Source organism: Ursus americanus, chromosome 17, assembly GCF_024610735.1.
Source record: "Ursus americanus isolate L20-20 chromosome 17, mUrsAme1.1.p, whole genome shotgun sequence".
In the NCBI taxonomy this organism is placed as follows: Eukaryota; Metazoa; Chordata; class Mammalia; order Carnivora; family Ursidae; genus Ursus; species Ursus americanus.
The window spans coordinates 10,041,376-10,065,741 of NC_142143.1; the positions used below are offsets into that span (position 1 = coordinate 10,041,376).

At 57.6% G+C, this 24,366-nt stretch overlaps 1 protein-coding gene across 3 annotated transcripts; it reads right to left on the reverse strand.

The window, feature by feature from the left end:
* Positions 1 to 102: 102 nt before the first annotated feature.
* PICK1 (protein interacting with PRKCA 1) lies at positions 103 to 21,456 on the reverse strand. 3 transcript variants are annotated; one of them, XM_045779852.2, is made up of 13 exons: positions 21,312 to 21,456; positions 20,906 to 21,003; positions 19,688 to 19,799; positions 12,291 to 12,419; positions 10,092 to 10,158; positions 8,924 to 9,013; positions 6,650 to 6,703; positions 5,794 to 5,856; positions 4,992 to 5,125; positions 4,271 to 4,363; positions 3,151 to 3,201; positions 2,440 to 2,584; positions 103 to 2,040 (listed from the first exon to the last, which is right to left on the reverse strand). In XM_045779852.2, exons 2-13 carry the CDS (start codon positions 20,944 to 20,946, stop codon positions 1,766 to 1,768), a joined length of 1,254 nt encoding a protein of 417 aa, XP_045635808.2. In that variant the 5' UTR covers positions 20,947 to 21,003; positions 21,312 to 21,456; the 3' UTR covers positions 103 to 1,765. The 3 variants fall into 3 exon arrangements, with proteins under 3 accessions (XP_045635808.2, XP_045635806.2, XP_045635807.2); XM_045779850.2 differs by having other exon boundaries at positions 21,259 to 21,401; XM_045779851.2 differs by having other exon boundaries at positions 21,163 to 21,350.
* Between the last annotated feature and the right edge of the window lie 2,910 nt (positions 21,457 to 24,366).

Genomic DNA, 24,366 nt, shown 5'->3' on the forward strand with positions numbered 1-24,366 from the left:
TCTCACCACCGCCTCCACACCGCGCCCCCCTTGGTCTCATTTTCCATCCGGGCCCTACGAAGGTGTGGGAGCCCTCGGAGATGCCCGGCTAAGACACAGGTCTGCATCCCCGAGTCACTAGAGCAGTGACTACTTTTTATTAAACACTCAGAGCAGGGACTCGGTGCCAGGCGCTGTGAGGCCCTTTACAAGTGTTAACTCATCAAACGCTCGTAACAGCCCAAGGAGGTAAGGACCGTTACTGGCCACAAGCACAGAGAGGGAAAGCGGGGCACGGAGAGGTTAGGGAGGAGCCCAGGGTCACAGAGGCTGTGACTGGGATCTAGGCTGTCGGCTGGCTGCCGTCTGTGTCCTTGGCCTCCACATCGGCTGTTCCTTCAGAGAGGTGGTCTGGTCTGGCAGCTCCAGGAGACCCGCGTGGACTCCAAGGGACAGCCCGATCCTCCCTCCACGCTCCCAGTCCCCCTGACGGTCCCATTTGGGCTGCTGCCCACCACCCACGTCCCCAAAGCTGACAAGCTGAGAGCCATTCCCCCTCCCCCCATTTTAGGCCCTGCCTGCCCCTCACTGCCTCTTGCCTCCTTCCCTTCTCAGGATGAGTGTGTAAGTCATTGTTCAAACAGGGACACTTTCGGGGTGAAAAGAGCCACTGTTCATTACATGTGGGACCACATGTTCATTACTTGGACGGCACAGCTGACAGGACACACAGCCAGCCTATTTCGACCGCTTTGCAAAGACGCAGAGTACAAGGGTGGCGTTCTCTGCTGGACTTCTCCCGCGGCCCCGGAGGAACAGGTGCTCCTAGAGTGGTGGGGGCACCCCAACATTCTCTCCCCAATGTGGGGCCTCCCGACCCAGTGTCTGTCCTGCCCTTCCCAATGACGGTGGAGCTACTGGCCAGAAGCCCAGACGGGTCAAAGTGAGGGAGGAGGTCAAAGGCTCCAGAATCAGCAGGCCTGGGGTCTCTGGGACCGCCAGATTCAAGTCCAGATCCCACTCCGACCCCGGACGCTGGGTGGCCCTGAGCAAGACCCTTCTCTAGCCTCGGTCTCCCGTCTGTAAACGGGGGCAGCAGCGCTGGTTCGCAGAGCTGCGGCAAGGAAGAAGCGATAGGGTGAAGGGCATGTCCGTACATCTTGTTGCCCGCCCTCCCTCGGGACCAGGGAGGCAGCAGACGGGGGTCGAGGGAGAAGAGGGTCTGAGGCCACCGCAAAGAGCCCGGCTCCGTCTGGGTTGGTGTTTATTCAGTACAGGCCCAGCGCCCGGCCCTTCCCGAGGGAAGCGGCTGAGATAGGGGTGTCAAATAAATAAAGGCCGCTGAGGTGTGAGTGTGGGCTCGGGGGGGCCGGCCTGGGGCGAGGGGAGGGTGTGCACGGACATGGGCCCCAACCCTGGCTGTCCGCCCCCCGCCCCCCCCCGCCGCCAGGCTCCAGGTGGGGCCGGTGCTGGTGCCCACGGGCAACAGATCCTGGACTTCCTGCCCCCTCCAACCCCTCCACTCTCTCCTTCCTCAGGCAGTTCCAAGGGCCAAGCTCGCCATCTGGCTAGGGAGGTGGGGAGGGCAGGGGGAGGGGGCCACAGGCCCAGGGACTTCCGTGGGCAAGAGCCCGGGTTCGCGGTGCTAGGACAGAGGAGCAGGAGGCAGGCGCCCTGAGCCCGCAGGCCTTTATACGCCCCAATGTTGGGCGGCGGCCCCGCCCCCGCTCCCATGCTCTGTCCTCCCACTCACCCTACCCCCCAGATCCGCACCCCATGGGGGCACTCAGGAGTCACACCAGCTCCCACCCTTGTCCAGGGGCCCGGCAGCCCCTCGCGCATCCCTGGACGGCTCCCCGGCCGCCGTGTCCTCGTCGTCTTCGTCCTCCTCGTCCTCCCCGTCGGTGAACTCGTCCTGGCCGAGGCCGTAGGCCAGCGTGGTGTGGGCCAGGTCCACCTCGATGGGGAAGACGTCGGCGTCGCGCAGCACCGCGTAGCAGTCGTTGTAGTACTTGGACATGGTGGACACGAAGCGCTGCAGCTGGAACACGATGTCCTGGACTGGGGCGGGCAGGCGGCAGACGGGCACCAGTGGAGAAGACCCCCAAGCCTGCTCGGGCCCCCCCCCCACCCCTGGGTGGCCCAGCCGGGTGCACACCCGGGTCTCCCAGCTGCCGGGTTAGGGACGGCAGGAGCCCTGCCAGGTGGGGAGATTGTGGACGGCACCCCACTGCGCCCCCAGGGCCCGGACCAGTCCCACCCCAGCCAGGCCCCAGGAAGCGGGGTGGGGGGCGCTCCTGCGGGGCTTCCCGCCTTGGGTCAGACTCAAAGCTCTGCCAGGGCGGGGCCGTGGGACCCCAGGTAGGTACCTTGCCTCTCGGGGCCGCCGTTTCCCCAGCTCCGAAAGGGGAGACGATGGTGCCCACCCCCCAAGCCCCCGCGCCCACCCACTCCCCTCACCGTGCTTCTGGTCCAGCAGCTCCATCTTCTCCAGCACGTCTTTGCGCATCTGGGAGAAGCGGGCGCGGGCCTCCTGGCGGCAGCGCAGGATCAGCCGATACTCGTAGTTGCCGGTGCTCACGCGGTACAGGGGCTCCCCCAGGGCCTGGCGCAGGGGGGCGCACATGAGGACCCCGGCGGGGGGCGGGGGAGACTGCGCTGGGACAGCCGCGGAGGGAAGGCCGCAGAGCCCAGCCCCCAGCCCCCACCCCTGCACCACCAGCACGTGTCGGAGCTGCCGTGGTCCCTCACTCCTGGACACCAGTGGTCGCCAGAAGCGCTCTTGGTGACGAAAACAAAAGACCAAGCCCTTGCACGTTAAATAATGAACATTTAGTGCTTACATGGATCCCAACATCAAAAATATTAAAAAGGTAGAGGATTAAAAATGCCCCCTAGGAGTGGGGAAAGTCAGCTTCTCCCCGCAAGAGCCTCGCCAAGCCGGGGGAGCAAGCCGAGGCCCAGAGGGGCCGGGTGCAGATGGACGGCCCCTCACCCCCAGACACGAGAGCCCAGCCAGGCCCACGGGCCTCTCCCAGGTTGGCCCGAGCCACCCGGTGCCCCGGCAGCCCCAGGACATTCTCGGGCCTCTGTGTGACAAGCAGGGGAAGGGGTGTATACCCCAAGACTTCCCAGCCCCGGGGCCACCCCCAATCGCCCCCGAGAACTCACGATGCAGCTGTACTCCTCGTCGTCCATCTCCTTCACCTTCAGGCAGTAGGACTGTGGGGGAAGCAAGCCCACGAGGTCAGAGGCGCTGCGCCTCCTGGATGCCCACCCTGATGCCGCACTTCCTTCCATGCCCCACAGGACCCCTAAAGCCCTGCCGGGGGGGGGGGTGCCAGGCCTCCTGGGCCATGCATGCCCTCAACTAGGATAGGCTGACACCTGTCGGGGAGGGCTGGTACCTCACTCGGACTGGCCCTTGCTTGGGGAGGCCCAGGGCGAGGTGGCAGCACGTGGGAGAGGGCACTCATCTGGGAGGGTGGCAAGGGCCTGAGAAACAGCCCAGCGTTTACCAAACTCAAGCCCAAATGATGCTCTGGGTAAAAAGGAATTCCATGGTCAAAAGAGCGTGGCAAGGCCCTCGAAGATTCATGTTGCACACAGCCTGTCAAAGGCTCTGAGAAGTCCTGCAGCAAAGGAGCCTTGGCTTGCCTGGTGGATAATTTTCCCTCAACTCCTTTGACCCTCAGAATTTTTACTTCAACATAAAACTCAATAATGTCCAGGGACGCCTGGGTGGCTCAGTCAGTTGGGTGTCTGACTTGATTTCAGCTCAGGTGGTGATGTCGGGGTCATGAGATCAAGCCCAGCATCAGGCTCCATGCTCAGCACAGAGTCTGCTTGAGATTCTCTCCCTCTGCCCCTCTTCCCACCCATGCGCTCTTTCAGTCCATCAATCAATCAATCAACCAATCAACCAATCAATAAATGAATAAAACCTTAAAAAAAAAAAAACCTCAATAATGTCCCTTGGCACCCACTTTATAACCACCGACCCACTGTAAAAGTGACCAAAAAATCCCAAGGGGACAAGGGGTCCACAGCAAGCGCTCTGCCTACCCCAGGCTCCCAGAGGCTCCCCCGAGCAGTTGGGGCGGGGTCTAGGCGGCCGCCCAATTGCCCAGTACTTCCCAGGCCCCTGGTCCCACATCCTCAATCAGACACACCAGAGGATCTGGCCCCGTCCCGCGGGCCATCCCGTGGCCAACTGAGGGGAGAATCTCGAGGTGGCTTCTTTCCCCAGCATGCCGGACTCATCCCGCCCCAGGGGCTGGAGGCCACTCACCAGGTACTCGAACTTCACATCCAGGTACTTCTTGATGGTGAGGCGAGTGTCCGGGATGGCTTTGTTGAGGTACGTGTTCAGGTCCGTGAGCATCTGGAAGGGAAGGAGGGGGCGGACGCTCGGTTCCCCGGGGCGGGGGTGAGGCTGGCCAGCCTGACAGAGCAGCACAGATCCAGCAATCCCAGTGGACCCCGGTGTCAGGGCCAAAGGGCACTCTCAATCTGGCCACTCGAGGCTGAGAAGACAGGCTGGGCCCAGGGCTGCAGGTGCAGCCAGGGCCCGAATCCCGCCTGCAGGTCAGCGCTGAGCCAGGCCAGGGAGGCAGAGTGACTGACCCACGATCGGCCATGTGGGTGACCAAGCCAGAGCCAACACCCACGTGTTCTTTTTTTTTTTTTTTTTTTTAAGATTTTATTTATTTATTTGACAGAGATAGAGACAGCCAGTGAGAGAAGGAACACAAGCAGGGAGAGTGGGAGAGGAAGAAGCAGGCTCATAGCGGAGGAGCCTGATGTGGGGCTCGATCCCATAACGCCGGGATCATGTCCTGAGCCGAAGGCAGACGCTTAACCGCTGTGCCAACCAGGCGCCCCCTCAACACCCACGTGTTCTGCCTCCAGTCCAGGCCCCTTCTGCGTGCCACTGCCCCCTCTCTACCCTCGCATGCTCACACACACACCCACACCGCCCCCCCCACACACACAAGCCCCACACCACCTACCGGCTTGATGGTTTTCAGCAGCCGGATACCGAACTTCTCAATGCTGCGGTGGGCGTCGGCGAACTTCACGAAAGCCTCACTTGCAGCTGGCTGGGGCTCCCGCACCCCGATGACGGAGAACACGTCCCCAAAGGCTGCAGGACAAGTCTGCCCTGAAGGCAAGGCTGTCCCTACTGGACCTCTTCGTGGGGAAGGCAGGGGGCGTGGCAGGCTGAAGGCCAAGGTCTGTATGACGTCTATGTCCCAAGGGAGCTGGGTCTACACCCAAGAGAGTAGCCCTCATTCCTCAGAGTGACCGGACCACGTGGGAAGAAGGCTCGGTCAAGGCTGCAGAGGCTACCGTTGCCTGACAGCAGAGCACTGGTCTGGGAATCTGGATGCCGGGGTCTAAGGCCAGTTCTGCCTAAAGCAGCTGGGTGACCACTTCCTCCGCCTGGGCTTCATTTTCCCAACTGTAAAATGGGGTTAACAGTAGCTGCCTGCCCAGCTAGCAGACTTGGAGGAAATGAGGGCACAGAGAAGGCTCCATACCTCGTAAGGGGCAGTAGAGCAGGCCTGGGCCCCACAGAAGACCAGCTGGCCCAGATGTTCCCCACCGGCCCCCCTTATTGCTACCTCCCGGCATCTAGACAAGGCCCAGGCCGAACCTGGGTGACGTGGGACGCTGTGGTGTCTGCCTGAGCGCGGCTGTGGGGAAGGCCCCGGGGAGGCATCGGCCACACCCGCACTGTATGGGGAAGTGCTGAGCTCAGAGGGGAGCGAGGGCCTTCGCAGGGCCCCACAGCAGGGTGGGGGCGCTTACCCCGGTGCGTCTGCGACAGCTCATAAAAGGCCCGCAGGAGGTTCTTGGTGTGCTCTGTCATTCCTGTGGGACAGACCCGACCGAAGGCGGATGGGCGCACATGGTGAGACCACAGTGGCCCCCAGGGCGCGGCCTCCAGCCCCCACCCCGAGCCCCTCACTGTTCCTGAGCTCGCTGGCTTTGCCCACAGCCCCACGAGGGCCCAGGCTTGAAGGCTTAGCGCCCCGAACAGCACCACCCAAGAGCCCCCGTCCGACAGGACAGCCAGGGCTCCGCGAGGGCAGACGGCGAACAAGGCCGCCCGTGGGCTACCTCCCTGGGAGACAGGGGACATAGTCAGGTTCGGAGAGACCCCCGCCGCGTTCATGTGTGCCGTTGCTGGAATGTTCAGGGATATGTACTAGTTTCATGACCAGAAAAAGTATGTATTGGGGCGCCTGGGTGGCTCAGTCAGTTGGGTGTCTGCCTTCGGCTCGGGTCATGACCCCAGAGTCCTGGGATCAAACCCGGCATTGGGCTCCTTGCTCGGCAGGGAACCGGCTTCTCCCTCTGCTGCTCCCCCTGCTTGTGTGCTCTCTCACTAGCTCTCTCTCTGTGTCAAATAAATGAATAAAATCTTTAAAAGAAAAAAAAAGGAAAGAAAAGAAAAGAAAAAGTATCTTAAGAGGCTTTTTTCTTAAGAATTCCTAACGGCCGCAGTCCTAGAATTTCACAGGCCAGCACTCCTGCCCCTGCCGCCACCAGCTCAGGGCCGGGCTGTGAAGATGTCCAGGGGCCGGGGGGGGGGGGGGGGGGGGGGCGGGGCAGAGCCGGTGCCGGGTGGGCCTGCTCGAAGCCACAGCGCGGGCCTGCTCACCTTTATACAGCTCGGCGGTCCGCTCCAGCTCCTCCAGCCTCTTCACGAGCCCGTCTGTGCGGGTCAGAGAGAAGGGGAGGCCAGTGAGTCTCCACGAGCACGGGGTGGCCCGAGCCAGGCTTGGGAGGAGAGAGGCAGCCCCCAGAAGAGAACCAGGACCGGCACAGAACGGGGTCCCAGGGAGGGGGAGCTGGCACCTCGGCCGGGCTCGCAAGTGTTGTTAGCAGCCCGGGCCACCCAAACCACAGGCAAGCCGGGGACAGGCAGGGCGGCCCTCAGGCCCCTCACGAGCTAAGTCCCCACCCCAGCAGGCCAGGGCACATCGGAGGGACAGAAAGGTGATGATCATTTAGGTACTGCCAAAAGTCACCAATGAGGCCCCGCCTGTGGGTGGCTCCCGACGGCCAGCCAAAAGCAGGCCCTGTCCTAGCAGTCAAGGCCCTTGTCCGTCTGACACAAACCCTGGCGACAGCCAAGGAGGAAGGCAGTCGGAGCTAAGCTGGAGAGGAGTCATTTTGACGAGGCCGGGGCAGGTGTGGCACTGCGCCCAGCGCACGAGAAGCAAGCGTGCTCTCAGGAGGGAGAACCGTGGGGGAGGGAGGGCCTGTTCAGAAAGGGCCCCGAGGAAGAGCTCGCCTGGACCGGGCCTTGGCGATCACCCTCATTCGCTTCACAGAGGTTTCTCTAGCACCTTCTGGGTGCCACGCCCCACATCAGGCCCACAGAATGACCTTGGTGAACGAGCCCCAGGTCATGCCCTCGAGGCTCACGGTCCAGTAGAGGAGACAGTGGCCAGGCGACGACTGGGGCTTGTCAAGGGAGAGGCGGGGGCAGCTGCCTCCCCTCAAGGGCTCAAGATGGGAGCAAGTGGACTGCCGGGGCTGGGGCCGGCATTTCGGATCAGGGAGGGAGGGTCCCTCCAGCAGTGAGGGGATGAGGGGCCTCCCACCTCCCCACCAGGAGCACCGGCGGCCACCGCAGGGCAGGGACGGGGCTGGTGGCTTCCTCACATGGCGGCCCCTTAGGGCCGGGCCTGGCTTCGCTGAGCTCGGCTGCTGTGAGCCAGGACCCACCGTCACGGGCAGGGGCCACTTCCCTTGTTGTCTGCATAAGCCGAGGGATAACCTGCCCACAGGCACACAGCCAGACACTATTCAAGCCGGGGTGCCCTCTGCCCCTTGCCCCTGTGTTGACCTGGGCCAGGGTTTTCTGAGTGGGAAGCGGGGAGGGGAGTCGAAGCAGGGCCTGGGCGAGGCGGCTGGGTGTCAGGCGGCCATGTGGACTCTGGGGGGCGGGAGGGAGCGGGGCGGAGGTCTTCAGGGGCTTGGCCCCTGGCTGGCCCCCAGGCGCTGGCTCCCCAGAGCCCTGGCCCCTCGCCAGCCTGGCAGGAAAGGAGCCACGTAAGCGTGGCGCTGTTGTTTTTAGCTGGGTCATGGGACATCATGACAGCTTCAATTTTAGAAACCCTATTTAAGGCTGGGGAAATTGCAAGGTTTGGGGGGAAAAACACAACAACCCGTTCTAATTTCATCTCGACGCATGGTAACTACAGTAACAGGGATTTATAGACACCAAGAAGCTGAAAATAGCAGCCGCCACTTCTGTACACCACTCGGAGCGGGCGCGGACCCCGCCCCCACGTCCCAGCCAATGAAGCCCGGTGTGCCCAGCGGAGCCCACGTATCTGTCGGCATTTAAATCTAGCCCCCACACACGCACGGCAGAACCGCTATTTATAAACTCGGGCTGGGGACGGTGGCAGCAGGACCAAGTGTTTTACTGGCCACACACATGCGTGGGTGTGAATGCGCGTGTCCGTGGCTTTCCCCCAGCCCCCACCTCCCATCCCAGCTAGGAACCTCCGCGACAAGGGCAGCAGCGCCACCTCCTGGAAAAAGGCAGGGGCGTGGGGGGGGTGCAGTGCAGGAGCAGGGAGCTGGGGCTGCGCTTCAGAAGAGGGCACGTGGTGGCTGCCGCTGGCTGGCTGGCTGGCTGGGTGACGGCAGCTGGGGACAGTGGGGAAGGCACCAGCACACGGAGCTGGGAGGAGGCCCCACCGCGCTGGGCATCTGTCTCATCTGTGCCCTGGGCCTGGGGGACGCGGGCTGCAGGATGCCTCGGCAGCCTGCTGTGGACGTTCTCCGGGAGGCAGAGAAGCCTCTGGGGATGCAGACGGGACCACCGGCCCCACGGGCGGCCGTGGGGCCCCGCAACCTGGAAGCCTGGGCCCGCGACCTCGTCCCTGGGGCGGCTGGGCAGGAAGAGAGGACTCACCATTGCACAGGATGGCCCGGCTCAGGCCCAGGGCGTCTGCGGTCCCCGAACTCATGTTCTCTACCAGCCGATGCTTTACTTTCTTCAACACTGGGACCAGGCAAGAAAGGGTCTCAGTGGCGGGGAGCGTGCAGCTGGGTCGTCAGGCCAGCCCTGCCCAGCTCATCTCCTCACGGCCAGTGACAGCAGGGGCTGAGGGGGCTGCACTGAGCTCTGGTGCAGGGGCGCCTGTGGGGTGGGAAGAGCCCCAGTGGGGTCGTGCCGGGCCCCCTGCCCTATTCGCACTCTGTGAGGGCGGCGCTGGGAGCTGGAAGGAGGCGAATGTGTAAAGGGCCAACAGGCAAACCGGGGAGAGCATCTTCTCCCTTCCGCATCTGGGAGTGGAGGTGCCATCAGTGACAAGTGACCTCAGACCCCTGACTCAGGTACTGTATACACGGTCGCATACGGAGTCCTGGAAGGGGACCGGGATGGGACCGAAGGGGTTTATACGGAACACCTCCAGGACAGGCTTGATCTCTCCCTAGAAACCAGGCGGCGGCTGTGGCCCTAGCCTGGAGGAAAGTGTGCAGGGCTCCAGAGCCCAGATATCTGGTGTGCATCACCCAGGGGACACAGAGCCTCTCTCGGCCTCAGGCCTTGACCTGGAATGAGGTGGCTGGTCCAGAGGCCCTCAAAGCGGCAACGTCCAGCTCTGGAGTCTGAAGCTTCTACGGAACCAAAGCCCAGCCCCCCTAGCAGGAGGCAACCTGTCCTGGGGAATGCGGTGGGAGGAAGGGCTGGCCCGTGACCCACCATCCAAGGCCTGACGTCCAGCTCAGACCTCAAGCCTTCCTGGGAGTAGGCGGGCGGAAGAGGAGCCAGGGCCACGTAGAGGCGTGCGGGTGGCATGAGGCACCACGCCTCACTGCAGGCTGTCCTCCCTTTTGGAAGGGTGAGGGGCTGGCCTATTAGGGACAACCCTAGGGCAGCAAGGTCCCAGAGGAGGGGGCCCTGGGAGAGGACTGCAACATGGGGCAGAGCGAAATCAGGGTTGGATTTCTTGGGAGCAGCTGCAGGAGAGCACCCCAGGTGCTCCCAGGCCCTTTGCATTGGCTTGGTCAAAAACCATGTGACTCGGTCATAAAGATGCAGAACAGGGGTCAAGGGCCTGCGGGGCCCAGCTTACCGATGTCCAGGGACATGCCCTGCTTCGGGTCCGCCTGCAGCTTGTTGTAGTGAATGGTCACCTCCCCCTGGAAAAGCAGGAGAGGCAGAGCTGAGAGGGAGTCTCCTGGGTCCCCAGCCCCTTCCCTGGGCAAGCCCGTCTGCCCCGAAATCTGTGGTCACCAGGGAACCCTGAGCCCTGGGAAGGGCCCAGACCCACCATGAATTCTGCCACGCTGGGCCAAGGGCTGTGACCGAGTCCTGCCTTATCACTGCTTTGTCCCCAGGCCCCTCCTTGTCCCACTATGCGCCAGGCCCTGGGGGACCAGCAGGGACAAGGGCAGACACGGTCCCCGCTGTCACAGAGCTCAGAGCCCGGCGGTCTCGGATGTCCCGTGCTCCAGCGAGATCAGGAGGCCCGCCCTCCCCACCCCACGCCGCGCTCCAAGCCTTCGCTACGCCATCTGCCCCACGGGGAATATTTGCCACGTTCTGAATCACCGGAGGCTCAGCGGCCCCTCCGCTCACCCAGCGGACGCGTCTGGGCACTTGCTCTGTGCCTGGTGCCGGGGTGCCAAGGAGAAGGTGCGGGGCAGCCCCAGCCCCCAGGGCCCAAGCCAGCAGGGAGGCTGACGCAGATCTACAAGAGACGTGCTGGCTTCTCCTGAGAAGCCTTCCCAGCCAGGGGAGGCCACCACGGTCACTCTCAACCAAGCCATCCTAAGACCCCTGAACTTGGGACAGAATCCATTCAACTGCAAAACGGGATTTCAAAAAGGAGTCCTGAAGGGAAACCAAAAGGACCTGATGCCATCAGAGTCAGGGGCACAGGCAAAAGGGGGAGTGCGTTGCAGGGACGGTGACAGACAGCAGCTGAGGGCAGCGGGACTCAGACCTGGGTGCTGGTCCAGCTGTGGGACCAAAGCAAATCCCTTCCTCCCTGTGGGCACCGGTCAACGGGGACCGCAGTCCCTGCCCGCAGCCAGACACGGGAGCCGGGGAGCCGGGAGATCCCCGTGTTAGTGTCAAGGCTGCACACACACGGAGAGAGCACTCGTCCTCGTGGGCAACCTGGGGCGCTGGCGTGAGACAGGCCTCAGAGGACGGGGGTTGTGAGGAGTACAGATGTGAAGGCTGAGGAAGGGGTCACAGGGGCACACACCGCCCCGGTCTGTACCAGGATGACACACGGTCCGCCTGCTTCCCGCGAGAGCTCCTCTCCCCGCAGGCCGCGCCGGGACAGGAATGTCCAGGCCAGATGGGGCGCAGCAGGAGAAGGCACGGGCTAAGGCAAGAGGGACAGGCAGGGACGTTGGTGCCAGGTCCCTAAGACACGGAGGGTGGACGGGGGTGAGGAAAGGTCTGGAAGGATGGGTGAGGGAGCTACGACACTCGGCCAAGCTCAATTTACAGTTGGGACCCTTGACTCTAAGACTTTGAAGTCATCCAATGGCTGCACGTCCTTTGCTGTTCTGGTTTCCCAAGAGTCAGTCAGTAGCAGCAAAATCTCTAAGAAATTGCAAAAGGGCCACCCGCTAGCTTCGGTGAGTGGTCAGGAGGCTGCCTGCCGTTGGTGGGGAGGGGATATGTGGGGCAAGGCCTCAGCCCGTAGCAGCTGGGGCGGGGCGTAGGCACCAGGGGACCGGCCGTGTGCGACTGCGGTCTGCAGAACAGAAGACCAGCAGCTGGACTGCGAGCTGCCCCAGAGCCCAGAAGTTTCCCTGGGGGTCGGGGAGCCCAGGAGGACCCAGTGAACTGAAACTCCTATGGGGATAAGGAAGTGGGGGGCTCATGTTTGCCTCCTACCCCTCCCAGGCCCAGCCCGGCTCAACGGACATTTACTGGGTGTCTACGGACCCAGGCATGTTCACCTTGGGCGTCTAGCTTCAGCTCCAGCCCTGCGTGGGGACACACTGGCTCGCCCTGAGGCATGGTTCCTAGTCCGACAGCAGCCCTGGGAGCTGAAGGACAGGGGACCGGAAGGTGCCCACTCTCCCACCGAGGCATTGCAAGTCCTGGAGTGCGAGCGGTATTTGTTGACCAGATGTGGGCAACACCGAGGGAGGCTGGAGTGTGGCCCCGACCCTGGTGTACGGAGGGGGCCACGGACAGAGGGCCCGTCCCCTTCCGGGCCTGCCGGGGCCTCTGGCAGGCTGGGTGTCATCGAAGCGGCTTGGCTGCCGGTGTCCCCCCGTCAACCCTCCCCCCCCAGCAGCCTTACCTTCACCTCCTGAATCATCTTTGCCACCTCCACCTTAGTTTTGCCTTTGATTGACCTGCCATTGACACCGGTGATCTCATCGCCAGCTGCCACCGTGCCGTCCAGAGCCGCTGGGGTGTTGTCAAACACCTGTGGGTGCAAGGGAGGGCGGGGTGGACATAGTCACGCCCTGCACCCCAACTAAGGCCTGGCTCGGCCCAGATCGCCATACCCGGCGGAGTGTGTGCTCCCCCAAACTCAGTTCTTTAATAGGTTCTCCCCACGAGGCTGCTCTGGGCTGACTCGAAGCCCCGAAGCCCCTCCGGTCAGTTCCTGCGCCTCATCTCAGTCCCCAAAGAGCAGGGGCTCTGCCGCGCATGTGAGCCCCTCCTCCCCGGGTGGCCCCTTCAGCGGGGTCCGCACGCGTTGTGGCGCGAGGCTGGGTGGGCCTGTCCAAGCACAGACGGGCGAGTGCGGCTCAGGCGAGGGGGAGGTAGGCTGCGCACGCACGTGCAGCGATGGGCGAGAGTACAAAAGCCATAGCCGGACAGCGGCCGCGAGGACAGACACCCAATTATTAGCAGTGTCGTCTGGTACTGTCTTTCCTCTACTTTATCTTCAGTTGCTAAATTTTCTACACAAAGCGTGTAGAAAGAACACTTGATAATGCTTCACATACGTAATATTATAAGGAAAAAATGAAAAACATGAGATGAGAGTATCTTTCCACTACCTTCCAGAATCACACTAAAAACACAATTATTATTTTTTAGGGATTTATTTATTCTGAGAGAGGGAGAGCACGAGCAAGGGGAGGGGTGGGGGGAGAGGGAGAGAATCTCAGCAGACACTTTGCTCAGTCCTGATGCAGGGCTCGATCCCAGGACCCCAAGATCACAACCTGAGCCAAAATCAGGAGTTGGACACTCAACTGCCTGAGCCACCCAGGCGCCCCAATATTTTTTTTAAATGGTAAAGACGACAATGAGAGGGTCTACCTGTCCTTGGAAGACGGACAGCGGGAATCCAAGGGCCTATGGAGGGGCTTTAGGAAGAGAGATGTAATCTTTGCTGGAAATTGCCAGTGGGTTGGGAAGTGGACCTCTGGAAACAGCCACAGGTGGGCGAAGGCAAGCTGTAGAAAGTAGGGAAAGGGGGCGCCTGGGTGGCTCAGTCGTTAAGCGTCTGCCTTTGGCTCAGGGCATGATCCCGACGTTCTGGGATTGAGCCCCGCATCAGGCTCCTCTGCTGGGAGCCTGCTTCTTCCTCTCCCACTTCCCCTGCTTGTGTTCCCTCTCTCGCTGGCTGTCTCTATCTCTGTCGAATAAATAAATAAAATCTTTAAAAATAAATAAATAAATAAATAATAAAATGTTATTTGATGGGGCGCCTGGGTGGCACAGCGGTTAAGCGTCTGCCTTTGGCTCAGGGCGTGATCCTGGCGTTATGGGATCAAGCCCCACATCAGGCTCCTCCGCTATGAGCCTGCTTCTTCCTCTCCCACTTCCCCTGCCTGTGTTCCCTCTCTCGCTGGCTGTCTCTCTCTCTGTCAAATAAAAAAATAAAATCTTAAAAAAAAAAAAGAAAATAGGGAAAGGACTCCACTCTGGTCCCCTCCCCATCCACACAGCCATCGATCACCACCCCTTCTCTGTGGAAGATGGAGGTGGTTTCCCCAGAAAAGCTCCTGACTCAGGCCCGGGGACCAAGGAAGGCAAGACAGAGGCAGGGGACTGGGGAGATTTGGCTTTAGCGAGTCCCAAAGCCCCCTAGCCCCAGTGGGGGCCCAGAATGCCAGCAGCCAGGCTTACTGTCCTTCCTCATGGACATGAGGCCGCTGCCCTGAACGGCTCCACACAAAAGGCCCGTCTATGCAGACACTGGGAGATCCCCCCATGGCTCGCCTGATGCCTGAGCGCCCCACAGGGAAGCCCCCCCAGACACGGCCCGCACACAGATCTTCAAACACTGTAGGACATGGCTGTGACGGTTCACTCGTCATGTAAAGAAAGGAGAGGATTACTGGGCACTTGAGAAAAGTGTCCCATATGAAAAACACTTAAAGAGGAAACAAGAACCACAAAAAAACAGAAACAAAGCAGGGGCGATTCAAAAACAAAAAGAAAACCATAATTCACATCTTCAAGGTGATTAGAAAAAGAACAGGATGACATAAAAGGATTGATTCAAAAACTGGGGGGCGCCTGGGTGGCTCAATCCATTACGTATCTGCCTTGGGCTCAGGTCATGATCTCAGGGTCCTGGGAGTCTGCTTCTCCCTCTCCCTCGGCCCCTCCCCCTCCCCTGCTCATGCTCGCTCGTGCTCTGTCTCAAATAAACAGATAAAATCTTAAAAAAAAAACAAACAGGCAAGATCTCTTAGAAATACAAATTATAACTGAAATATGCAATGTCAAAGAAGAATGCAACCAAGCTGACGAAAGTGAAAAAGACTTGGACAATCAGAAAAAAAGAGAAAGAAAAATATTAGATCATTTCGGGAAGCCCAGCACTAACCAACAGGAGTCCCGCAAGAGGGAACAGAAACCAGAGAGCAAGATCCCATCAAAGAGCGAACACTAGAAGCTTCCAGGGTAGAGAAAGACAGGAGGTTTCCCGAGGGACGCGCCCTCTGAGATTCCAACACAACAGACGGACCAAGACCTGTGCCAAGAGCCGATGTCACGACCTTTCAGAACGCCCGGGACCCAAGGAAATTCCCAAGAGTCTTGAGAGATCAAGGATAAAACACATTCCAGACAAAGGGTCACAAAGAGGAAGAGCACCGTCAGACGTAACGACAATGCCGACGGCACCACATACTGAAAGGATGCCATCGAATTTCTCGGCGAAAATCATTTGCAAACTTGGCTTTTTTCTTTTTTTTTTTTTTTGGACAGTCATTCTTCCTCTGCCCAAGTGTCACTGGAAGGACTAGGAGGATAACAACAAAGACAGGCTAATGGCATTTTCAGAGACACACGCTCTCAAGAACCGTAGCTCCCGTGCAGCCTCTCGGAGAGCTGCAGGAGGACGCCCCACCTCGGCGAGGAAGTCGGCCGAGAGCGGGGGCTCCAGGCCTGTGCGGCGAAGGCAACCGCCCGCAAAACTAAAAAGCAGCCAATGGAATGGGAGAAGGTATTTGCGAAGGACATATCCGATAAAGGGCTGGTACCCAAGATCTGTAAAGAGCTTACCAAACTCAACACCCAAAACCCAAATAATCCAATTAAAAAATGGGCAGAAGACATGAACAGACATTTCTCCAAAGAAGACATCCAGAGGGCCAAGAGACACGCGAAAAGGTGCTCCGTGTCACTCCGCATCCGGGAAACGCAAATCAAAACCACAGTGGGAGATGACCTCGGACCTGTCAGAACGGCCAAAATCAACAACACGGGAAACACCAAGTGTTGGCAGGGATGTGGAGAAAAAGGACCCTTCTTGCACTGTTGGTGGGAATGCAAACTGGGGCAGCCACTCTGGAAAACAGGATGGAGGTGCAAAAAGTTAAAACTAGAGCTACGCTGAGGTCCAGCGATCGCACTCCTGGGTGTTCAGAATACAAAGAATACGAAATTGTTCATTCAAAGGGGTACGTGCGCCTCTGCGCTTACAGCAGGTGTTATTTCCAGCAGCCAGAATACGCAAGCGGCTCGGGTGCCCTTCGACTGACGAATGGGTAAAGATGTGGGTATATATACAATGGACTATTATTCAACCATAAAGGAGAACGAAATCTTTGCCATTTGCAAAGACATGGATGGATCTAGAGAGTAGAATGCTGAGTAAAATAAGTCTGTCACACAGAGACAAAGCCCAAATGATCTCACTCCTATGTGGAGTTTAAGAAACAAACGAATGAGCAAAGGGAAAAAAGAGAGGGAGACAAAGCAAGAAACAGACTCTTAACTACAGACAACAGGGGCGCCTGGGGGGCTCAGTTGAGCGTCTGACTCTTGATTTCAGCTCAGGTCATGATCCGAGGGTTGTGAGATCGAGCCCCGAGTCGGGCTCCCCCATCAGCAGGCAGTCAGCTGGAGGGTCTCGCTCTCCCTCTGCCCCTCCCCGCTCACTCTCTAATAAATACATCTTAAAAAACAAACAAACAAACAAACAAACAAACAAATAAAACTATAGAGGACAAACTGTGGGTCATCAGAGGGGAGGTGGGGGGGGACAGGTGCTGGGGACTAAGGTGGGCACTTGTGACGAGCACTGGGGACGGGTGGAGGTGCTGAATCACTATGTTGGACACCTGACACTGATGTCACACTGTATGCTAACGGACTGGAATCAAAAGAAAAGCCTCAAAAAAAAAAAAAAAAAAGAAAGAAAAAAAAAAAGAAGGAGGAAAGAGAGAGGGCTCCGGAAGTGGGGGCGTCCCACAGAGGAGAGGGAAGGGGGGTCTCGGTGAGGACAGACGACAGCGTGGGGGCCAACAGGAGGATGTGGCAAATGGCTGCCTGAGGAAAGGTACAAGAAGAACACAAATGGAAGAACCCCAGGAAACGGCGCGGAAAAAGAGGCAAAGATTGAGTTAAGAAAAGAGACAGAGGGGCGCCTGGGGGGCGCAGCGGTTAGCGTCTGCCTTCAGCTCAGGGCGTGATCCCGGCGTTATGGGATCGAGCCCCACATCAGGCTCTTCCGCTGGGAGCCTGCTCCTTCCTCTCTCACTCCCCTGCTGTGTTCCCTCTCTCGCTGCTGTCTCTCTCTCTGTTGAATGAATGAATGAATGAATGAATGAATGAATAAATAAAAAAGAAAAGAGACAGAGGGTCCTCCAAAAGTACGTGTCGCAGGCCCCGCGTGGGCCGTCCCGCTCCCAGGAGCACACTCCCCGGCCACGGAGCGCCGTCCGCCCAGGGAGCACACGCGCGAGCTCCCAGCAGCAGCAGTCGCAGCAGCCACGACGGGCAAACAACCCGGGTGTCCATCAAACGCGCGGCTGAACACCCTGCGGTACGATCACGAAACGGGATATCCGCCCATCGGAAGAATGACTGAAACACGCCACCGCTTGAATGAAATTCCAGAACATTGTGCTCAGTGAAAGAAGCCAGACGCCGAAAGTGACATGTTAGATTCTTTTTGTATTAAAATAGCCAAAAAAAACCCCCACCCCAACCTACATAATAACCAGATTACCCACCAATTTGAAATAACCAGCATGGACACGAGTTGCAGAGCCAGGGGAGGGGAGGGGGGGGCGAGTGAGTACTTAAAGGGCACGGGCTGTTCTTCGGCGGGAACGAAAACGTTCTGAAATTACAGAGAGGTGATGGGTGAATTTAGCCAATGCGCCGGACGCCACTGAACTTCAGAACTACTAGTTGTATGTCATGTGACTTTCTGCACAATAATTTGTTTAAAAAGCACGACCACGGACGATCGTGAAGCTCAGGGTCCTCCTCCAACAGCAGCTCGGGAGGACGGGCTCCCCGTGCCCCTCGCTTCCTCATCCCTAGTGCCCACAGCACAGCCTGGCCCACGGCGCTGAGGCCGGCGGCTTAGCCAACACTGCACAATGACCACGCTGGGAGGATGGGGCGAGGGACGGCAGAGTGGCTCTGGGAGAGCACTAACATTCCCATCTACTGGACCGGGCCCAGCTGACAGATACTTACAAGTGACAGATCAAGAAGTAACAGGGTAAGCATCTAAGGGAGAAAAATGGAGGGGCGCGTGGATGGCTCAGTCGGTAGAACACCTGCCTTCGAGCCAGGTCATGATCCCAGGGTCCTGGGATCGAGTCCCGTATGGGGCTCCTGGCTCAGGAGGGAGCCTGCTTCTCCCTCTGCCTGCCATTCCCCCTGCTCATGCTCGCTTTCTCTCTCAAATAAATAAATAAAATCTTTAAGAAAGAAAGAATCAAAGAAAGAAAGGCAGAAAGAAAGAAAAATGGAGGCTCCCAGCTGAAGAAACAGCTGGAAAGGGTAGAAAGCAGCATTGCTGCTGGGATGGGGGTGGGGGAGGGTGGATGGAGGACAGGAGGGAGGTAAGAAGGGGTGGAACAGGGCGCCTGGGTGGCTCAGTAGGTTAAGCATCTGACTCTTGGTTTCAGCTCAGGTCATGACCTCAGGGTCATAAGATCAAGCCCCAGGCCAGGCGCGCTCAGCGGGGAGTCTGCTAGGGATTCTCCCTCTCCCTCTCCCTCTGCCCCTCCCCAGCTCTCCCTCTCTCTCTCTAAAATAAATAAATAAATCTTTAAAAAAAAAAAAGGGGTGCAACAGTGAGTGTTATTTGACATAGGCCTTCTAGTACTCTTGTTCATAGCAAGGCAGACAGGCTTTGATTAAAGTATAATTCAATTTTTAAAAACCAAATTCTATTACTTTACAATTGCAGTTTGTTCTAAGCAAACCTGATCCCCAATGGGTGAGGAGGGGTAGGGGGCAGGGGCCAAGCAGGCACAAAGAAAGGGGGCCGGCCTGGGCGAGGCCTCCCTAACACCTCTGGGGTCAGAGGAGGCAGACTGCTTGTAAAGGCGGCACCCAGAGCGGGCCAGGCCGCATCCCGGGACTCTCTGCCTTCAAGGCCCAGAAGCGACTCTTTTGCAAGAGTCTCAGAGAGACAGCAGCTTCCCATCGGCCACCGGCGGCTACCGAGCTGAGAAAGTTGGAAGAGGGTAGAAGCCAGGCCAAGTTTACATCTGAGGTGGCTTGCTCCCTTCCAGGCCTACAGAAAAACCGCCGCAAAGTAAAGAAACCTGTCCCCACTGCTCAGAGTCCAGGCTGAGGAAGTCACCAGGGCCCTTCTTCTACAAGAACCACCCGATTGTTCAGTACCAGCTGGGGAAGTGCACAACTCCCAGGAAAATACCAACATCTCTACTTCGTGTTTATTAAGTGCCAAGCATTGTCTGGGGCATTCTGTTCAATCCTCACAGCGACCAAACCTTTACATCCTCACTTCCCAGGGGAGAAGCTGAGGCCCGGAGAGGTCAGGGGACTCGCTACCGAGCAGGGAGGCTTCCATTTGAACTCAGGCCATTATCACTTCATAGACTTGGAGACTTTCCACGACACTTCACTTGCCCCAGTACCCCAGGCTGACAGTTCTGTGGATTCGACCCTATGCCAGGCATTGCACTCGGTGCTGACCACAGTGAAAAAGCAGACTGAGATCCTGTCCTCACAGTGCAGAGACCTGGAAGCAGCTAGATACAGAATACTGAATGGGCAAACCCATGATTATAGGGGGCTGGAGGGGGGGGCCTGAGAAGGGAAGGCACACATTAACATGATGGAGAACAAGGGTGCACCGCCGGAGGGGGCCGCTCCGGAAGGCCTCTCTGAGGCGGTCAGGCCTCAAGAAGAAAAAGCATCAGCTCTGCAGAGAGGAGAATGGACCTGCCCGAGCAGGGAGGTGGCTCACCCCTTCCGGGACCTCACCCCCACCTCCAAAGCACCCAATACCTGGACGATATAGAGGCAGGGGCAGTACTGGGCCCCTCCTCCAATGCTGATTCCAATCAGGTTCTGGGCGTCCTTCTGCAGGGTCACCTTCCCGGGCACAGTAGGAATTCCGCTAGAAAGAGAAGCGCAGGAGGCTGAATCTCCTGGAAGAAGGATGGCCGGAGGGGACAGCGAAGGGAACAGGCCCTCCAAAACCCGAGAGGTTCCAAACGCTGCTCAGCTTTTTCTTTTCTCACTTGGCCCAAAAAGACAGCATCTTGCACTGGCACGTGCGCAGCTCTTGGGAGTCCTGCAGACGCGGGATCAGATCCCAGCCCTGCCATTTACCATCTACAGGACTTGGGTCAGTCAGTCCCCTCTGTGCTTCTCAGTTCCCTCATCCATACGTGGTGGTATGGAGAGAAACGGCTTGCTACTTGATGAAAATTCTTGTAAGAAAGCACACAGAGGGCACTTCACCAACCCAGCCCAGAGCAGCCACTCCATGAACACGGGTCCCCCTTCCCTCTCCTTCATCCTACGTCTGAGACCTGAGTCATATCTGTCCTTGTCATCTTCTCAGCACACGTAAAACATTATGGCCACCATTCTCCAGGAAGCTTTCTCCTGTTAAACTATCCATCACCCATCTCTCAGTTGCTCTGCTCAATTACCTCTCAGTTTTCGTTAAAACCAGCGCCTATCTACGTTCTGTGGTAATATCTGCCTTTATTCACTTATTCATTCAACAAACGTTTGCTAACAACCTACTGACGGCAAGCACCGTACTAAGTGCTGAGGACACCAGCAATGGACTGATGGAGGATTTTAGGAAGGAGACTAACAATTTTTGAAAATCTGTCCCACTAATCGTCTATACTGGGAAGAAAGGTAAGTTTACAATATTCCTATTCACCTTCAAAACCTGGGCCACCTCCTTTGTGAAGCCTTCCTTGAACACCCTAGTCGAGGCACTGCTCCATCTGCTCTCTCCTTGTAGCCAGGCCATTCTCCATGAGTGCCCATGTGGCCCTGACCTATTATCTGCTCATGTGTCCACAGCCCGCTACAGATGGTGAGCTCCTGGAAGGGCAGGGTCCATTTCTGCTACAGTACAAGACCTAATCCCCCCCACCCCCACCCCGTGAGAAGCAAGGGTGTGTAGAACTGAGTACTCTGAGGATCTGGAGGCCCTGGGGCTCGTGCATCCCTGGGACTTGCAGGGAACAAAATACTCACAGTTTATCCTCCTCGATGTCATAATCCAAGTCTGCAAACATGGTTCCGAGAGTTGAGGTGGGCTGGCTAACTGCCCAGCTCGGCAGGGTAATGGGAAACTGGATCAGGGAGAGAAAAGAGCGTAGGGTTTGGGGACGCGAAGTGCCTAGATGTCAACCTCCACCCCGGAGGTCCGGGAGAGCCGGACCCTCCCCCTTCCGTCTGGACGGCGGGGGGAGTCCCCGAGGTTAGGGGGCCGGAAGGTACGGGATTCTTACTAGGTACAGGGGGGAATTCCAGGCCAGGGCGGTAGGCTCAGACCCCAGAGCCCGCCCCACGGGTCCAGGCCCTTGGTAGCTAGCTCTGTCGCTCACCGGAAGCGTCAGTCCCTCAGCCGGGTCCAGGCCAGGCTGGCACCTGAACCCACCTGCCGTTCCACCTGTCGGCGGCCGCGACTGTCGCGTCACTTCCTGTGAGACGTGGAAGTCCCGCCTTCCCCCCCACCCCACCCGGGTGTTTCCCCCAATTCTTGCAGACAACGCTTCCTCCCTGGCTCCCGGTGCTCCCAGAAGCAGAAAGGGGAACAAGTATTGACGGAAGCTCGCCGTTAGCACGAATAAGCGGAAACAGAGGAAAGGTCTGGACAGTCGGACAACGCTCAACCCCGCCCCCTGTCCTGTGGCCGCCGCCATCTTGGTAAGGGCAGGGTTCTTCCCAGCTTCCTCCGCGGGACTCCGGGGACCACGCCGGTCGGGTGGTTGTCGTGGCAACGGAAGCATCCCTGGGCGCGGAGGCTTCCGGCAAGTTCAGGGGAATACAAACCCCTTCACATTTTCTGCACCCCGTCCTAGGGTGCTGCATCTCCTGTACTAGGATGACGGTCTCCGAAGGACCCTTCGAGCCTAATCCCAGTTCTGCGACCAGGAAACTACGCCAGAGAAGGGAAGGGATTTTGTCCGGAGCCACCCACAGTTGCTGTAAGATCTACATCTTGACCCTTTGACTTCTGCCATCTAGTGCAGCGCCCTTTTAACGCTCGCACACTTATATTCAGTGGCCCTGTTATTAATGGCAGATCGGACTAGTTAGCTTCCCTTGCCTTTATGTGCCCCCTTTCGCCATATGCAAACTAAGGGCATTGAGGCAGATGCTTTCTATGGTATTTGGTGAAAGATTCACACCTCCTCTCCTTTAGTCCTGAGGAGCAGCCCCCTGGGCCCCCCACGGAGGGTCACAGCTTCCTTCCAGGGGCAGCGGAGGAAGGAGAGACACAGAAGGATGATTATCCGCACATCCCACCATCCCATGGGATCCCCAGCCCACACCTTAGGAAGCTAACCTGAGTCCCAGCAAATGTGCAGAATGCCACAGTAGCAGCGACCTTCCCATGGACCCACTGCTCTGCAGTTCAGGTTACTCACAGGATTTCAAAGTTCACCAAAACCCTGTGAGAGGAGAACGAGGATTGTCAGCCACATTGTGCAGGTAGGGAAACTGAGGCTCAGAGAAGCAGCTTCCCCTTGTCTCACAGATGGATGGTCGGTGGCAGAGCTAAGGCTGGAACTTCCAAACCCTGTTCAGGCCAGGATTTCAGTTTTTAAAAGCAGCAGCTGGGACGCCTGTGTATCTCAGTGGGTTAAGCGTCCGATTCTTGATTTCCGCTCAGGTCATGATCTAGAGGTCATGGAATGGAGCCCCCTTGGGGCCCCATGCTCAGCAAGGGTCTGCTTGAGATTCTCTCTCCCTCTCTCTCTCTGCCCCACCCTCTCCCTTGTGTGTGCACACACACCACACGCTCTCTCTCTCTCAAAATAGATAAATCTTAAAAAATAAAAATAAAAATAAAAGAAGGCAGCAGCCTCCAAAGCCAGACACTTTAACATGAACTGTGACTCCTTCACCCCATGAGACTCTTGGCTCAAGCCCATATTCTGCCACTTTATAACTGGGTGATCTTGGGCAAGTCACTGCCCGACTCTGAGCTTTAGGTGTCTGCAGACCAGGGAAAAATAATCCTCCCAACAGGTACTTGAGAAGGTCAAGATAACGAGGAGAATCAGGTGTGAGTGTTTTGTAAACAGTTCTCATGGCAAAGATGCCACGCACGCCACCCGACTCCCCACCACCCACTCTGGTCCCTCTTCTCAGGGGAGGGTCCCTCTTTTCTGCCTCATTCTTCCCCATCTTCCAGGCCCAGTTCTGACCCACCTCTTCCAGGTGGCCTTACCAGACAACCCCAGCTCACAAATATTGCCACTTTTTCTTAGTTCCAGGAACAGTTATTTGGATCATTCATTTGGAATGAGGTTTGGCCTTCCGAAATCCCTTCATGGCCTCCTTGAGCCAGTTCTGAGTTGATTGATTTATATATGTTTGTTCTTTGTGTGAGGAGGGTTTTTTTCTCCTTTAAAATTGGGGCTCAGGGCTCATAGCTCAATAAATTGTAAACTGCGTCTCCCTGAGTTCCCTTTTTCTACCAACGTTATCATCCCTGGCACCTTCCAGGAATCCATCAGTGGGGTGATGTCACTGCGACAAACAAGAAAAAGAAACTTGTATTGCTTTTGAATGCCTATTAGTGTGAAAATATTACAAACCACGTTATCAGTCAGCCCACGCCACAGGGAAACCTGTTCCAGCCAATTAAGGGGGACAAGGTTGAGACCATGAATTTGAGGGGAAAGAAAGTTCAAGTAACTTGGTCCATCACCAAAGTAAGCACTTCTTGGGGCGCCTGGGTGGCTCAGTTGGTGAAGCATCTGCTTCCGGCTCAGGTCATGATCCCGGAGTCCCGGGATTGAGTCCCAAGTCGGGCTCCCTGCTCAGCAGGGAGTCTGCTTCTCTCTCTGACCCTTCCCCCTCTTGTGCTCTCTCCCTCTCTCTTTCTCTCTCTCTCTCAAATAAATAAACAAAATCTTAAAAAAAAAACACAAACCCCAAACAACAAAGTAAACACTTCCTGTCTTCCCAGCCAGAAAGTCCCCAAGGGCAGATCTTGTTCTGTGTACAGACACCTCGCAGACATCGTGGGTTCACTTCCAAACCACCACAATAAAGCAAACATCACAATAAGGCAGATCAACTGAACTTGTTGATTTCCTAGTGCAGATAAAAATTATGTTTACACTGTACGGTAGTCTAGTAAGTCTGCAAGAGCATACATCTAAAAAAAAAAAAAGCTATGTACATACCTTAATTAAAAAACTTTATTACTGGGGCGCCTGGGTGGCGCAGTCGTTAAGCATCTGCCTTCAGCTCAGGGCGTGATCCTGGCATTATGGGATGGAGCCCCACATCAGGCTCTTCTGCTATGAGCCTGCTTCTTCCTCTCCCACTCCCCCTGCTTGTGTTCCCTCTCTCGCTGGCTGTCTCTCTCTCTGTCAAATAAATAAATAAAATCTTCAAAAAAAATACTTTATTACTAAAAAAAATGCTAACCATTATGTGGGCTTTCGGCGAGTCATAACCACTGATCACAGGTC